Source organism: Tripterygium wilfordii, chromosome 4 (genome assembly GCF_013401445.1).
Source record: "Tripterygium wilfordii isolate XIE 37 chromosome 4, ASM1340144v1, whole genome shotgun sequence".
Classification (NCBI taxonomy): Eukaryota; Viridiplantae; Streptophyta; class Magnoliopsida; order Celastrales; family Celastraceae; genus Tripterygium; species Tripterygium wilfordii.
The window spans coordinates 2,965,108-2,978,560 of NC_052235.1; the positions used below are offsets into that span (position 1 = coordinate 2,965,108).

General features: G+C 36.6%; 2 protein-coding genes across 2 annotated transcripts; one reads left to right on the forward strand and one right to left on the reverse strand.

Moving 5' to 3' along the window:
* Positions 1 to 951: 951 nt before the first annotated feature.
* Positions 952 to 2,501, reverse strand: LOC119996559 (GATA transcription factor 21-like). The gene is made up of 3 exons (XM_038843235.1): positions 2,087 to 2,501; positions 1,571 to 1,957; positions 952 to 1,442 (listed from the first exon to the last, which is right to left on the reverse strand). The coding sequence occupies exons 1-3, from the start codon at positions 2,324 to 2,326 to the stop codon at positions 1,098 to 1,100; spliced, it is 972 nt and encodes a 323-aa protein (XP_038699163.1). The 5' UTR covers positions 2,327 to 2,501; the 3' UTR covers positions 952 to 1,097.
* Positions 2,502 to 8,709: 6,208 nt separating this feature from the next.
* Positions 8,710 to 13,056, forward strand: LOC119996056 (glutamate-rich WD repeat-containing protein 1). Its single transcript, XM_038842557.1, has 12 exons — positions 8,710 to 8,867; positions 8,963 to 9,126; positions 9,632 to 9,710; positions 10,191 to 10,370; positions 10,462 to 10,560; positions 10,836 to 11,001; positions 11,125 to 11,231; positions 11,344 to 11,483; positions 11,576 to 11,648; positions 12,200 to 12,315; positions 12,415 to 12,532; positions 12,632 to 13,056. Exons 1-12 carry the CDS (start codon positions 8,820 to 8,822, stop codon positions 12,761 to 12,763), a joined length of 1,422 nt encoding a protein of 473 aa, XP_038698485.1. The 5' UTR covers positions 8,710 to 8,819; the 3' UTR covers positions 12,764 to 13,056.
* The last annotated feature ends 397 nt before the right edge of the window (positions 13,057 to 13,453 follow it).

Below are 13,453 nucleotides of genomic sequence, written 5' to 3' on the forward strand. Positions count from 1 at the left end.
TAATGTGTTAAGTTTATTAAGTTTGTTCAACCAAATTCAATTCGAGGTATTATACCTTTGTCCTTATTAAAAGGCGTTTCAAGTGTTATGAATATAGACTAAACTTGCACTTCCCAAACCGATGTGGGATTTTTGGATTCTAACAAAATGTTCCATTACACACACATATATATATAGTAAGCATCGTTGGATAATTAAACTAGGTAGTGAGTAAGAAATCCTAAAATCAGTAAATCCCCTTGTTAGGGTTTAGTTTTAATTTGTAAACTTGTAATCACGTTCACACTTTTTTTCTGGTAAATAAGAAATATATCAAAGGACAAGATAAGAGGGACATATCCCAAGAAGAAAAAAGTCCAAAACAAAGCTCATTGCCATAGCATATTGACAAGAGCTCAAAATGAAAAAAGATGAAAAGAAGCTCACGTTCACACCACAAATTGATTTGTGCACTTCCAATTTCACAGTGCATGTACAGCGCCTCTTCTTCACTGGTTCTGAGTTCTGAAATGTGGTCCGGTCACACTGCAGACAAAAGTACAATGTTCTAGCTAGGTACGTGGTCTTTTTTTATCAGAACCCAAAAAGCTGTGCATGTGTGTACCACCATGCATGAATCATCACCATCATGATTCAATTATAAGTATTAATTGATAGAACAAACTGGAGCACTTTTTTTTAAACCGAATTCTCCACCTCGGACAAGATTCTTTATATTCTAAGTTCGAAAATATAACCAGCTAGTTAGGATATCGCCAAGTGCTTAATAAATTGAAGCAGATTAACGTAAGAATATGAAACTCATAAATTAAGTAAAACCTTGGTGATTTTATGAAGTTCCAAAACATCATAATAAATAAGGTATATGTGGGTGAACAAGGGACCCAAAAACTTGGTTATCAACCTCTTCAAATCCCACAATAACCTAATAAAAAGATAAGATCACACCAGTAGTCTACATTCAATCTTATTAATTCAAACTATCTCTTAATTATTATCACTCACGACAACCTCTCACACAAATGCAATCTAGCTAGCAAGCTATAATACTAATACTGCTTGATCTAATTAGACAAAAAGACCTGAAACCAGCTGTGTCAACCATGAACGAGACCATAAGATAAAGCCATTAGCAGGGTCGCGGCTTCTCTCTCGTCCTGAGGAAATACTTGTTGATAAGCTGTGCTGTTCTTGCTTAAGATTATCGGCAAATCTTCAAAACATATTTTCTTTCTTCCTCGACTAGGTTGGGACGCGATTTTGTACCTTTTCTTGATTGGAAGACTAGTATTGTAACTTTCATCTGATGATCTTTTGTTCTTGTGTTTCCCTTTATGATCTCTCTTCATACTTGGTGGTGGTGGTTCAACTCCGCCATTTGCAGCAGTCCCCATCGCTCTCCTCGCCTTTCGTTGCCTTATTCCACAGGCGTTGCAGAGCGACTGAGACAATATATAACAAAATAATATTGCGTTATTTACTGAATTAGGTTAAATCACCATATGTCAGAAAATCAAAGCTTAAGCTATTAGAGGAAATGCACGTATAATATATATAGTTATATATATACCTTGGGACCTCTAGGACCACTTCTCCAAAGAGGGGTCTTGGTTGTGTTGCAATCAGCACAAACCCTAATTGTGTTATTGCCATTGTTGTAGAGATTTTGGTCTTTGTAGTTATCAATTTGTGAGATTGTTGACTGATGCTTATGATTCTCTGACGATCTAGTAGAGTGATCCGCCGCCACGATTTGATCTGAATCCATCATCTTCTTCATCAACCTCATCTTTGAAGACATCAACTTGACTGAGCTACTTTCACTCGGATTTCCATTTCTATTTCCACTAGCATCGTTCATCAAATTAATACATAATTTGATACCACTATTAGTACTTTCAGTCTGTAGCATCGATGGTTGGTCACACGATCCGTCTTGCGGAACAAATATATTGCCCTAATTAACCAAAATCAATTAAGAAAATTCATGATCACAACACTATACTCTAAAAAAAAACACAAAATCAATTAGTAATTATCTTATTGCCGCTACGATCCATTGAGATTAAACAACACATGTACGTACCTCTTGTAATTGATAGTCTATCCGCTGCGAGTCCCTATAATAACATGTTCCTCCTTGTTGATCTTGATTCGAATTGAATAATATTGAGTTTGAAAGAGATGGGGATGAAGATGAAGATGATGATGAAGCTTGTGGTTTCAAATGGAAGAGTTGGTGGTGTTGATGATGATGATCTTCTTCTTCATGAAGGTCTAAAGGAAAAGAAGTAGAATTAGGTGAATAGAAATGAGTTGAAGTCATTGATCGATCAGACAAAGCTAGATGATCAAAGAACAGTACTGTCCTTAACCAATAAGGGTTTGAGGAGATCGATCAATTACTTGAGAGATCGATCAGATAGAGAGAGAGAGAGAGAGAGAGAAGAAAACAATGGAGTAGTAGTGAAATTGAAAATGCAGAAAATAAACAGCTAATTAATCTCTTAGAGAGGTCAAATTATATAATGTAGTCTCGTGAATAAGGAGGACACACGACATATATAAGGGGGCCACAAGAGATTCACGTGACTCACTCTATGATTAAATTATCAAAGGAAAGAAAGACAATTGTAAAATAAGGAGCAGTACTGTGTTTGTGTGTGTGTAGTTGCAGTCTGATATGACAAAACCCTGTCTATCCATCTACACCACAAGTTTGCACCTCAATGTTCAAATATATGTAGAGAAAGGGGGAAAAAAGAGAGAGTATAATTGTTTAGTCCAAGAAGTAAATTCGACTGTGACCGTACATAGACAGGATGATTGATCTATATTAATTATTTAATGCTAACATCTTGCATGAGTACTCGCACACAAAAGATCAATTGCATGTGTTGAGCTAGCTGATCATTAATTAATTATATGGATTGATTAAAATTAATGATTAATATTTCGTTGATGCCATCAATATATATGTATGATGATGTTTAAAATTTATTCGGTACTCTTGATGACGTATCAAGTGATTGGACTAGCTGTCAGGAGGTGATTTATCGGTCGTGTTTTGGTGATCTACACAAAAGAAAAAAAAAGTGAGTTAAGTGGTCTCCGAGGTGAATCCTCGGAGGACACTTCGACGCTCAAATTAGTGAAAGTGTTATTAAAAGAGTTGAGTATGCTTGATGTTCAGAACTCTCTCTTTCTAATAATTAAGAGTTAAGAGTTTCATATATTGTTTATCTAGTATGGACTATGGAGGCTCCCTTTTTCCTGATCCCTTTAGGATTCTCGGTTCCCTTTGGTGTTTGATCAATTAGGATTTTCGAGATGTTGCTGCCAGCTGGTGAATTGCATGTCTAGATGTGTCTAGTCGAGGAGATGCGTCTAGTCGAGGTGGCATCTCAGTTCAGCCGAGATGTTCTCCGTTCTGCCATAGTGCTCCGGCCGGTGCATTGTTCGGCAACTCCTTGGGCACTGTTTGCTCGGCTTAGCACTTCAGTTATGCCTTGGTCGATAGCTCGGTGGGAACTTGTTCAATACCTCGACAATGTGTCAGCTCGACATCTTGGTGTCACTTGTCGTACCCCTATGCCACATGTCGTCATTATAGTGGAGGGTATTTTTTTAGGTATTATCATTTCACACACAAAATAACGGTACTTGTACAGATAAGTCGTTGAAGATGACAGAAAGTAGAAGGATTAGAATTGCATGGGATCTGTACATATATACTATCCCCCAATAATCAATATCTTAGTATTGCCAAAAAGCATTGAATGCTATTGTGTTGGGCAAATGACAGTGCACACAGTCACACAGATAGACAGCATCTTCAGTCCTCCTCAATCTGAAATCTGAATATATATATATATATATATATATATGTATGTATGTATGTATGTATAAAATACCATAAATATATATTATTGCTTGTATTGGTCAAAACATACATAATTTCAAAGCTTGTTTGTAGAGCTCTTTCAATTTTACCTTCTGCTTTTCGACAATTTATTAGCAAAGCTAGCCATATATTGTCAGAGAGTACGTAATCAAGTTACAAAACCCAAAAAAAGAAGAAGAATGGTCTTAGAAAACTTGAGACGGAGAAAGGCTCGCAACATCAAATTATTGGGGATTAAAAACCCATCAATAGCAGTAATAATTTACAGTTTCTTCCAAGCTGGTTCAAGCAGCTCACATCACACATTGGTTGGGATTTGGTTGTATCATTCAGTTGGATATGGCTTTCTCTTCAAATTGGGTTTTGGTTTTAGAAGTTGGGTTTTAATCTCTCTTTGGGTTACCTCTTGCCAGGTTGTATTTTTCTTTTTTATCATTTTCAATAAAACTTTCAGATTTATCAAAAAAAAAAAAAAAACTCACATCACATGAACAATCACAATCTCTACCTGCAAATTAAGCAAGCATTAACTTAAATCTCCACTCTTTGTCTTTGCATCCTCTCCACACCAATGTCTTTACGTATCTTCTTGATATGTACATATTTTCGGAGGCATTATTTTGTTCTTTTTTTTCCCCGTATATCGATCTCTGTAATATGCCATGCATGTTCACGGCATATTTTCTTCGCATGAAATAAAGTTAGAATATTAATAGAGCCAAAATCAAACCTAGACTAGACTAAGGAAAAGTATAAATCAACAAACATCATAATAGGAGTAATATATTCATTCTATTAGTGTGACTATTTGTTGATGAGGGGATCGATTGATATCCACCATGTGATATAAAAATATATAAGAGATTCACCTTTCTTTTTCTTTTGTTACATCTGATAAATTGGGTCAGTGGCACAACCACAAACCCAGGTCTCCCCACCATCTCGGCCCTTTGGGCCGTGGCAGTTCCCAGGCCCCTCCATAAGGAAAAGACCTAGGCAAGTGGTTGAAGGCCTGCACCAGCTTATATGCTGGATACAAGACACCTCAACAACCGATGTGAGATTTTTATCCCTTAACACTCCCCCACACTCGTGGACTGAGCTTTTTGCCCAAGACCAACGAGTGGACTTCTTATCGGGAACGAGCACACCTGCTCCGATACCATCTGATAAATTGGGTCAGTGGCACAACCACAAACCCAGGTCTCCCCACCATCTCGGCCCTTTGGGCCGTGGCAGTTCCCAGGCCCCTCCATAAGGAAAAGACCTAGGCAAGTGGTTGAAGGCCTGCAGCAGCTTATATGCTGGATACAAGACCCCTCAACAACCGATGTGAGATTTTTATCCCTTAACATTACAAACTCGGAATTTTGCAGAGAATCCTTGTTTCACATAACATCTTATGCTAGTGCTCTTACCTATATAATTATATTGGATTATTCGAAACCTACCTTTGCTTCATTTGAAAAACGGAAGCCCTACATGTCGTCCATAGAGACACACTTCTCCTCATGCCACCTAGATTATGGACACATAAATTATGACACATATTATTTTGGTTTAAAAAATTGAAATATCACATTTGTTGGGTCTCTCTCTCAAAATAGGCAAAGTCTTTTGTATACAAGTGAGTGAGAGTGTAATCCCCTCAGCCGTTTAATTACTTAACTTCATTGGATCAATTGCGATACCAATGTACAAATCAAAATTTTGAAATCTACAGTACTTTTTCCTTAATGTTTTTGCGAAATGTAATATATGATTCCCTCACCCAAATTCACATTGGTTCTTCATCAAGAGGTAATAATAAATTAATGATGTAGCTAGTGCTTATTTTTAATTTGAAAATTCCCAACAAACCCTACTTTTTTAAATTACATCAAATATATATATATATATATATATATATATTACACACACACATACAACATAAAAGGTATTATCTGGAGCATTAAAGTTTTTTGTCTAGATATAAATCCGGAAACAATAATATCCATATAAAAGAAAAAAAAAAGAAAAATACACGAATTATTTACGATGGTAAGATAGGCTACGTATGCGGATTACTAATCACTCGCTATGCATGTTAAGACAATAGAGACAAGGAAAACGACATGTGTGAAACAAAATGATCATCTAACTTGTCAGTAAATATATAGTATATGTCCAAATTTAGGTTGTTTTCAATACTTGGCCATTTGAGCTCCGTGACATTATATCCTCATTGGCATAAAAGGTCCCCATTCCTCTCTCTCTCTATCTCTCTCTTACTTTCTTTCTTTCTCTCTCTAGATATATATATTATGGATCTGATCATCTTATGGTGGCAGCATGTATGGAACATACATTTTTCTTTAGTAATGATAAGATACGGTGCGATATCGTTACCCCGCGGAGCACACAACAGCCAATCATGTGCTTTGCCTTGGAGTTTTGATGTTTTTGAGTCATATAATTTGAAGACAAGAACAATTTAAGTTTTTGATGGCTCTTTTGTTAGAATCTTTGAAGAAGACTTTGTAATCCCATATTGATTTGGCATACGACATACTCAATCGAGTGATATATAAGCAAAGTCTAAGTATCTCACACAACAAATGCGTTTTTATGAGTCTAAATACTATGGATACGACCCAACAGAACAAATTTATGGGGCCCGTGGCCTAGAGTGAACAATATTTTTTTTGAGTTGTTTGAGCTTGGATTTCTAATATGAAATTGGAGCATAGACTCAATTCATTTGGATTTAACCTCTATCCATATCCACTTGTTGGGCCTCGAGTAACAAAACCCACAAGTTCAGGGTGGCATAACCCAACCGAGTGCATATAACTATATAAGCAAAGTCCAAACACCTTTCACAGGACAAACGCGTTTTCAAGACGTAAGTACTACAAAGACAACCTAATAAAACAAATTCGTGCGGGCCGACAATCCATAGTGAATAATATTTGTTGATGTTCTAGCGTGGATTTCTAACATAAAAACAAATATACATGATATTTGAAAATTTTTCTGGCATGCATAATTGCATATACATATATATATGTTTTTTTTATGGTGATAGATGGAATTAGCGATAATGTTAAATATTAATGAGAAATTTTATCTACACACCACTAAACTATTATCTTTACACGATTTTTTAATTTTTTGTATTTTACATAAACATCCTTGTTTAGAATGACATATTAACCCTTAAATTAAAAATACAAATAAATTATACTTACATATTTAATTAGATAATACTAAGTTTATACCAGAATTAAGTTTACACCAAAATTCTAAAACTAAGTAGAATTTTATCAAAGTATATGATTGAAGTTGATCAAAAAGTGTAGTTAAAGCATTCTTTATCAAATTGAAAGCCAATACAACTCCCAGGCGATGAGATGTGGATTATTGTTTTTTTCTTGGGAAATTGAAAGCCAATACAACTCCCTGGCGATGAGATATGGATTATTGAGATTGCTTAGTATTTTATTTTTATCTCTTAATTTTATTCTTATTGAAAAACGCAGAGAGGAAGAATTTGTAGCCCACTGCTCGCTGCTCTTCAGCCATTGTCGACGGCGACCGCGCCAATCACCGTCAACATTCTCTGTCCAGTTCCAGATACTGAGAGAAGCCTTTGTCGACAGCAGCCTTTATCGAAGAAGGTTGCCCCATCACAGATCTAAATGAACTTCAACAGCCAAATTAGGGATTCAACACACTAAAATGGAATCAAAGTAATGAATTAATAACCGGAGCCCAAATGGCATCTTAGAATACCCAAGAACACAAAAAACAAAACAAACATCTGATTTCCATCGAAATATGGGAAAAATCCTCCAATGGAAGTGATTCGGGATGTAGGCGCAGAGGAAGATTCACGATTTTGACATTGAAATTTCAAAGGAGAGAAATCAAAACTGAAAGTTTTTGGGCCTTTTAATGGACAGGTGACTCAATCTGCAAGATCTTGGATTGGGTATAGAGAGACAATGTGTGTGTAAACTTAACAATAACAATTCTAATATCTTACAAATCAAGGGTAGAATAGTCTTTTCACTATAATTTTGTAAGTAAACTTATAATTTTTTCATGTAAACTTATAGTATTCAGAAAGTGGTGTAAAGATAGTCTTTATATGGTGTGTAGATAAAATTTTCCAATATTAATTAGTGAATCAAACTCGTGCATGTCTAAATCAATATGGATTGAAGAAAATGTGGTTAAGAATTAATCAAGTCCTTAATCTGATAAGGAATCAAATATGTGGATATAGTCATACGGGCTTTTGGTCAGACCAAACTTTAGTCAAAGCCCAAATTAGGAAATCCAATAGGAAAACTTTAGTCACACCCCACCTTTTAGACACCCCAATTTGAGTTGACCATCCCTTGTAAAACTCAGTTGACGGGGTGTCTTTAGTAAAAAGTGGGGTGTGACTAAAGTTTTCCAATCCAATAAGCAATCCATTTCACGCTTGATTTGTTAGTGAGCCCGGTAGGTACTTGGGTAGTAAAGGGCCCTAGCCGTGTATGAGTTCGTGAGCCCATTACATATATTGGGCTCTAAGGCTTATACTCTCTTAAACCTCCAGATCCAGTATGTGACAGTGAGCCCAATATAGTTTTGGGCTATGGCCTGTGGAAACGATTTTTATCTAAAATTCAGGGTAAAATTGCAACTAATTCTCGAAATAATTCAGGGTCTTATAATGAAATTAAGAGTTTAGTTTTGGACTGTTTCATAATTTCGTTAAATTAATTTATTAGGCAGGGAACTTTAGGGAAATATCTAAAAGTTGCCAAAATGTTTCCACCGTTTGCAATTTTGCCCAGGTGGAGCGTATAAGATGGCGACGACAAAACCCTAACCGCTCCATAAACCTTGAAACCAGTTAAACATCAGACTAATTCACTCCAAAATGGTTCGCAGCATCAAAAACCCTAAGAAGGCCAGGAGAAAAAACAAGGTCCGTGGTCTTTCGGTCTTTCAATTCGTTAGTGAATTCAGTTGTTTGGTGTTTCTGATTTTTTTGATGATTTTTTTTGTTTCGCGGGTTATCAGGCAAAGAGTGGGGATGGGTCATCTTCGTCTTCTTCAGCACATTCGATGCCTACAAAGGTGTGGCAACCAGGCGTGGACAAGTTGGAGGAAGGAGAGGAGCTGCAGTGCGACCCCTCTGCCTATAATTCTCTTCACGCGTTTCACATTGGCTGGCCCTGTTTGAGGTGATTCTACTTCTTCCTTTATTTATTGATTTATTTTGTGTATTATTAATTTGATTGCTAAGAAAGAGAAGAAAAGTAAAGAACTTGAACGAAGTTCTGGATTTTTTGTGTTTTTGGTTGTATGAGGTCGAGAACGCTGAAAAGATAGTCTACTTTAGAAGCTCATAAGTTATTTGATTCTACTTTGATTTACTTTCATAATTCACTTGATTCTGGCCTACTTGTTTTCATTGCTGACCTCCTGCATGTGGTCTAGCTGAGAGAGTACTGGATGTGAAGAGAAGTTGAGTCTTCAAATCTCAAGAAGTATTTTTTTTTTCTTGTGGCCAAGAAATCCCGGACCTTTTCTTCGAACTAAATCTATGCGTTTCTTTGTTCAGTCATTGCAATGTTATCTCCAGAATTTGTTTGGAGAAAAAAAGCTGCAACATTGAGTTTGTTTTTCTGGGAATAATCACTAGTTTTAAGGATCTTCATTAATTGTTTGAAATGATTCTCTTTTCAGCTTTGACATAGTACGGGACTCTTTGGGGTTGGTTCGGACTGCATTTCCACACACATCTTATTTTGTTGCAGGGACTCAGGTGAGATGTCCATTCTTATTGTAATGTATAAAGGTTGATTGACTGCATCTTGTATCATGATTGGCTCTAGCAGAAGCCAGAAACCTATTGGGTTAACCTTGAAAGTAAGTATTTCTATGAATTTCAATCAATCCTGTTTAAAACGAATAGCTTGTTAATTATCATGGCTTGTGGAGATTTTGGCAAGCGTTATGCTCTTGGACATTCTTAATTCGGATAATGTGCACAATTCAGTTAGTCAAGGAACAATGGTTGGTTAGTTTTCCAATGAATTTATTAAAGATAATGTACACGATTCAGTTAGTCGAGGGAACAATAATTGGTAAGTCTTTTATTGATTTTTTTTAATAGATAAAGAGATTGCAAGTTGTCTCTATTAAAGTAAAGCCCATATTTAACCTTTTTTTAATCTTTGATTTCGTTTTTATGTTATTATGCATTGAGATTTTTTTGATGAAGAATGCTTTGAGATTGGTGCAGGCTGAAAAAGCTTCCTTGAATGCTATTGGGATATTTAAAGTGTCTAACATTTCTGGTAAAAGACGTGAGTTAATGCCTAGCAAACCAGCATCTGGTGATTCTGAAATGGACAGTGAAAGTGAGAGTGATGAAGACAGCGACGATGAGGAAGATGGCGGATCTGGGATACCTGTTTTGCAGGTAACGTCTCCTTTATTTTGACTTGTTTACGTATTTTACATCAATTTTTGTCAATGATAACTAATTTCTATTTTCTTATTGGCATCTACAGTTACGTAAGGTAGCTCATGAAGGATGTGTCAATCGTATAAGAGCCATGGTACAAAATCCACATATATGTGCATCTTGGGCAGATACTGGTCATGTGCAGGTCAGCCTTATGTCCGTGTAACATAACAAATTCATCATGATTGATGACAATGTTCTGGATTATTGCTTTTTCCTATAGTTGTGTGTTGTCTGCTGTATTGTTCATGTAAGACCATCTAATGAAAATTGAAGGGTTATATTAGCATATCAATGAGTTACTGTGCAACTAATCCAGTACTTACATAACTGGAGAATGCTGAGATATCAATCACCTGGAGTATCGATGGGGTGTGAATCTATAGATACATAATTGGACTTCATCTCCTCTATATGCAGATATGGGACTTCAGTTCGCATCTAAATGTTTTGGCAGAGTCAGAGAAAGAAGTTAGCTTGGGAGGTTCTTCAGTTTCTAGCCAGAAACCGCTAATGAAGTTTGGGCACAAAGATGAAGGCTATGCTATTGATTGGAGTCCTCTTGTACCTGGACGGCTCGTATCTGGTACTGTGGAATATATAAGAAATATTATTGTATGTGTGTACATTTTTTCCTTTCAAGTAGTACTAGTAATCAAATTGCTCTTGATTTAAGATGGTTTAATATTGACATTGTTCACACTTTAAGGGGATTGCAAGAGTACTATACACTTGTGGGAGCCTACAAGCGGGGCATCTTGGAATGTTGATGCCACCCCATTCAGTGGACATGCTGCAAGTGTAGAAGACCTACAGGTATATTCTTTAGCATACAAAGTCCAGGCAAGCTAATATGACATGAATGGCTGCTTTAATTACGTAATTTGTTCAATCTCTTTATTGGTTTTGTTTCATGTTATTTGAGCAGTGGAGCCCAACTGAAGCTGATGTGTTTGCTTCTTGTTCTGTTGATGGCAATATTGCGATATGGGATACCCGCCTAGGGAAATCACCAGCAGTTTCGTTTAAGGCACATAAAGCAGATGTAAACGTTATCTCTTGGAACAGGTTTTAAAGAACTCTGATTTTTCGTTTATCTCACACCCTTGGATTTTCAATAAAAAACATGTAATGGCTTCAATGCTCAAATTTTTGGTCAGGCTGGCTAGCTGTATGTTGGCATCTGGAAGTGATGATGGGACGTTTTCCATCCGGGATCTTAGATTGCTAAAGGTATGTCAAATCTAACATTGGACACTAGTATTCTACAGCAGTTTTTCAAAGAAGGTGCTATTTCTAAAGTTAAATAAGGGTCGAGTAATTGCCTTCAGCCTTCATGTTCTTATTCTAATTGGTCTTTTTCGGGCCACCATAAGTGACATTTTTTCTTCCCATAACATTGAATTTTGTACTTTAGAGTTTCTTTTATCATGAGGAGGTTGGCACCTATATATATACTACTGAAAAATATGTTGATCACGGAAGTTTTACTTTTAATTATTGTTCTTCTTAGAACATGTAATATCACTTTGAATTATATTTTTTTCTTAGAACTCGAAGGTTTACTTGACCCTAACATCCAAAAGTCGTTTCTGCTTGGTTTCCTTGAAGGCATGGTTTTGACTGAACATCAATCCATGTTCCTACCTTTCCTTTCATGTCTATTGTTTTTTAAGAGTGGAGAATTTGAATTGTAGATCTCATCATAAGCGAATCAAGTCTCATTATTTTGGTGTCATTGATGGGTTTTTTCTCCATGGTACACTTATCTCTTCTGTGGACAGGAGGGAGAGCCGGTGGTGGCACATTTTGAATACCATAAACATCCTGTGACATCCATCGAATGGAGCCCGCATGAGGCCTCTACTTTGGCAGTTTCATCATCAGACAACCAATTAACGTGAGTGATTTAAAGCCTTTTGACTTACAGCAGACGAGAGATGATCTTTTTTTCCCGCCCATTCTCCCTCTTTGCTCATGTTTTCTCCTGCATTTTCAGAATATGGGACCTGTCTTTAGAAAAGGATGAGGAAGAGGAAGCAGAATTCAAAGCCAAAACAAAAGAGCAAGTGAATGCTCCAGAAGATTTACCTCCTCAACTCCTCTTTGTTCATCAGGTAATTACCTTGAAGCTCCTTGATCAGAATGTTCAACTCCGAGATATGAAGATACTTAAATACTTTGTCCTGTAAACTTATAATTATACTTTCAAACAGGGTCAAAAAGATTTGAAGGAACTTCATTGGCATCCCCAGATTCCAGGGATGATTGTTTCTACTGCCGGAGATGGTTTTAACGTCTTAATGCCTTCAAACATACAAAGTACCCTTCCATCGGACACTGCTTGAAAGTTGAATTTGGTCCTTGTCATGTTTCCTGGGACATCCTGTTGACGCTTGTCTGATATGCATTCCTCAAAGTCACATTGACTCTGATAATATGGATCAGTTTCTGCCATGATGAATTATATATGGCTTAAGAGAGGTCTACACCTTTTAGTCCTATTTCAGTATTTCTCAACGCTTTTTGGTTGTGCATCTTGAATTTCTGCTTCTTCTTTTTTTCCCCCTTTTTCTTTTGAATAAGGATAATTTACTGCTGCTTTGGAGTTTTCAGAGGAAGCTTCTAGTGGTTTTGGTTCCGTATTTGTCTCCTTTTATTGTCTGCAAAGTTGAGTTTAATGTTCGTGTCGCATGGAGCAACATGTTTTTAGGACTGGTTGGAGCTGATAATGGATTGGACCGGCCCGCTTAAGTAATGGGGCTAGACATGCGAAGCATTAGGCTGAGCATGTTTAAATCATCTGGCCAACCAAGCCAGGCCGGACGGATATTACGGATTGGGTTTAATTTTCAACCCATGCCGGTTTTTTTGGATGAAAAGCCTTTTTATGGGCCTATTTAAGGGTAGCTTTAGTCACATTTCGATTTTTTCCAAAGGCACCCCATCAACTGATTTTTACAAGTGATAGTCAATTTAGATTGGGATGTCTTTAGAAAAAATCGGGATGTGACTAAAACTATCCCTTCTTAAAGCAA

Bases quoted from the DNA above. Each gene is read 5' to 3' on its own strand.
- LOC119996559 (XM_038843235.1), bottom strand. From the start codon at position 2,326: ATGACTTCAACTCATTTCTATTCACCTAATTCTACTTCTTTTCCTTTA. The intron at 1,958-2,086 runs GTACGTACATGT...TTGGTTAATTAG, and splicing joins TAGACTATCAATTACAAGAG to GGCAATATATTTGTTCCGCA. The intron at 1,443-1,570 runs GTATATATATAA...ATATTGTCTCAG, and splicing joins GTGGTCCTAGAGGTCCCAAG to TCGCTCTGCAACGCCTGTGG.
- LOC119996056 (XM_038842557.1), top strand. From the start codon at position 8,820: ATGGTTCGCAGCATCAAAAACCCTAAGAAGGCCAGGAGAAAAAACAAG. The intron at 8,868-8,962 runs GTCCGTGGTCTT...GCGGGTTATCAG, and splicing joins AGGCCAGGAGAAAAAACAAG to GCAAAGAGTGGGGATGGGTC. The intron at 10,561-10,835 runs GTCAGCCTTATG...CTCTATATGCAG, and splicing joins CAGATACTGGTCATGTGCAG to ATATGGGACTTCAGTTCGCA.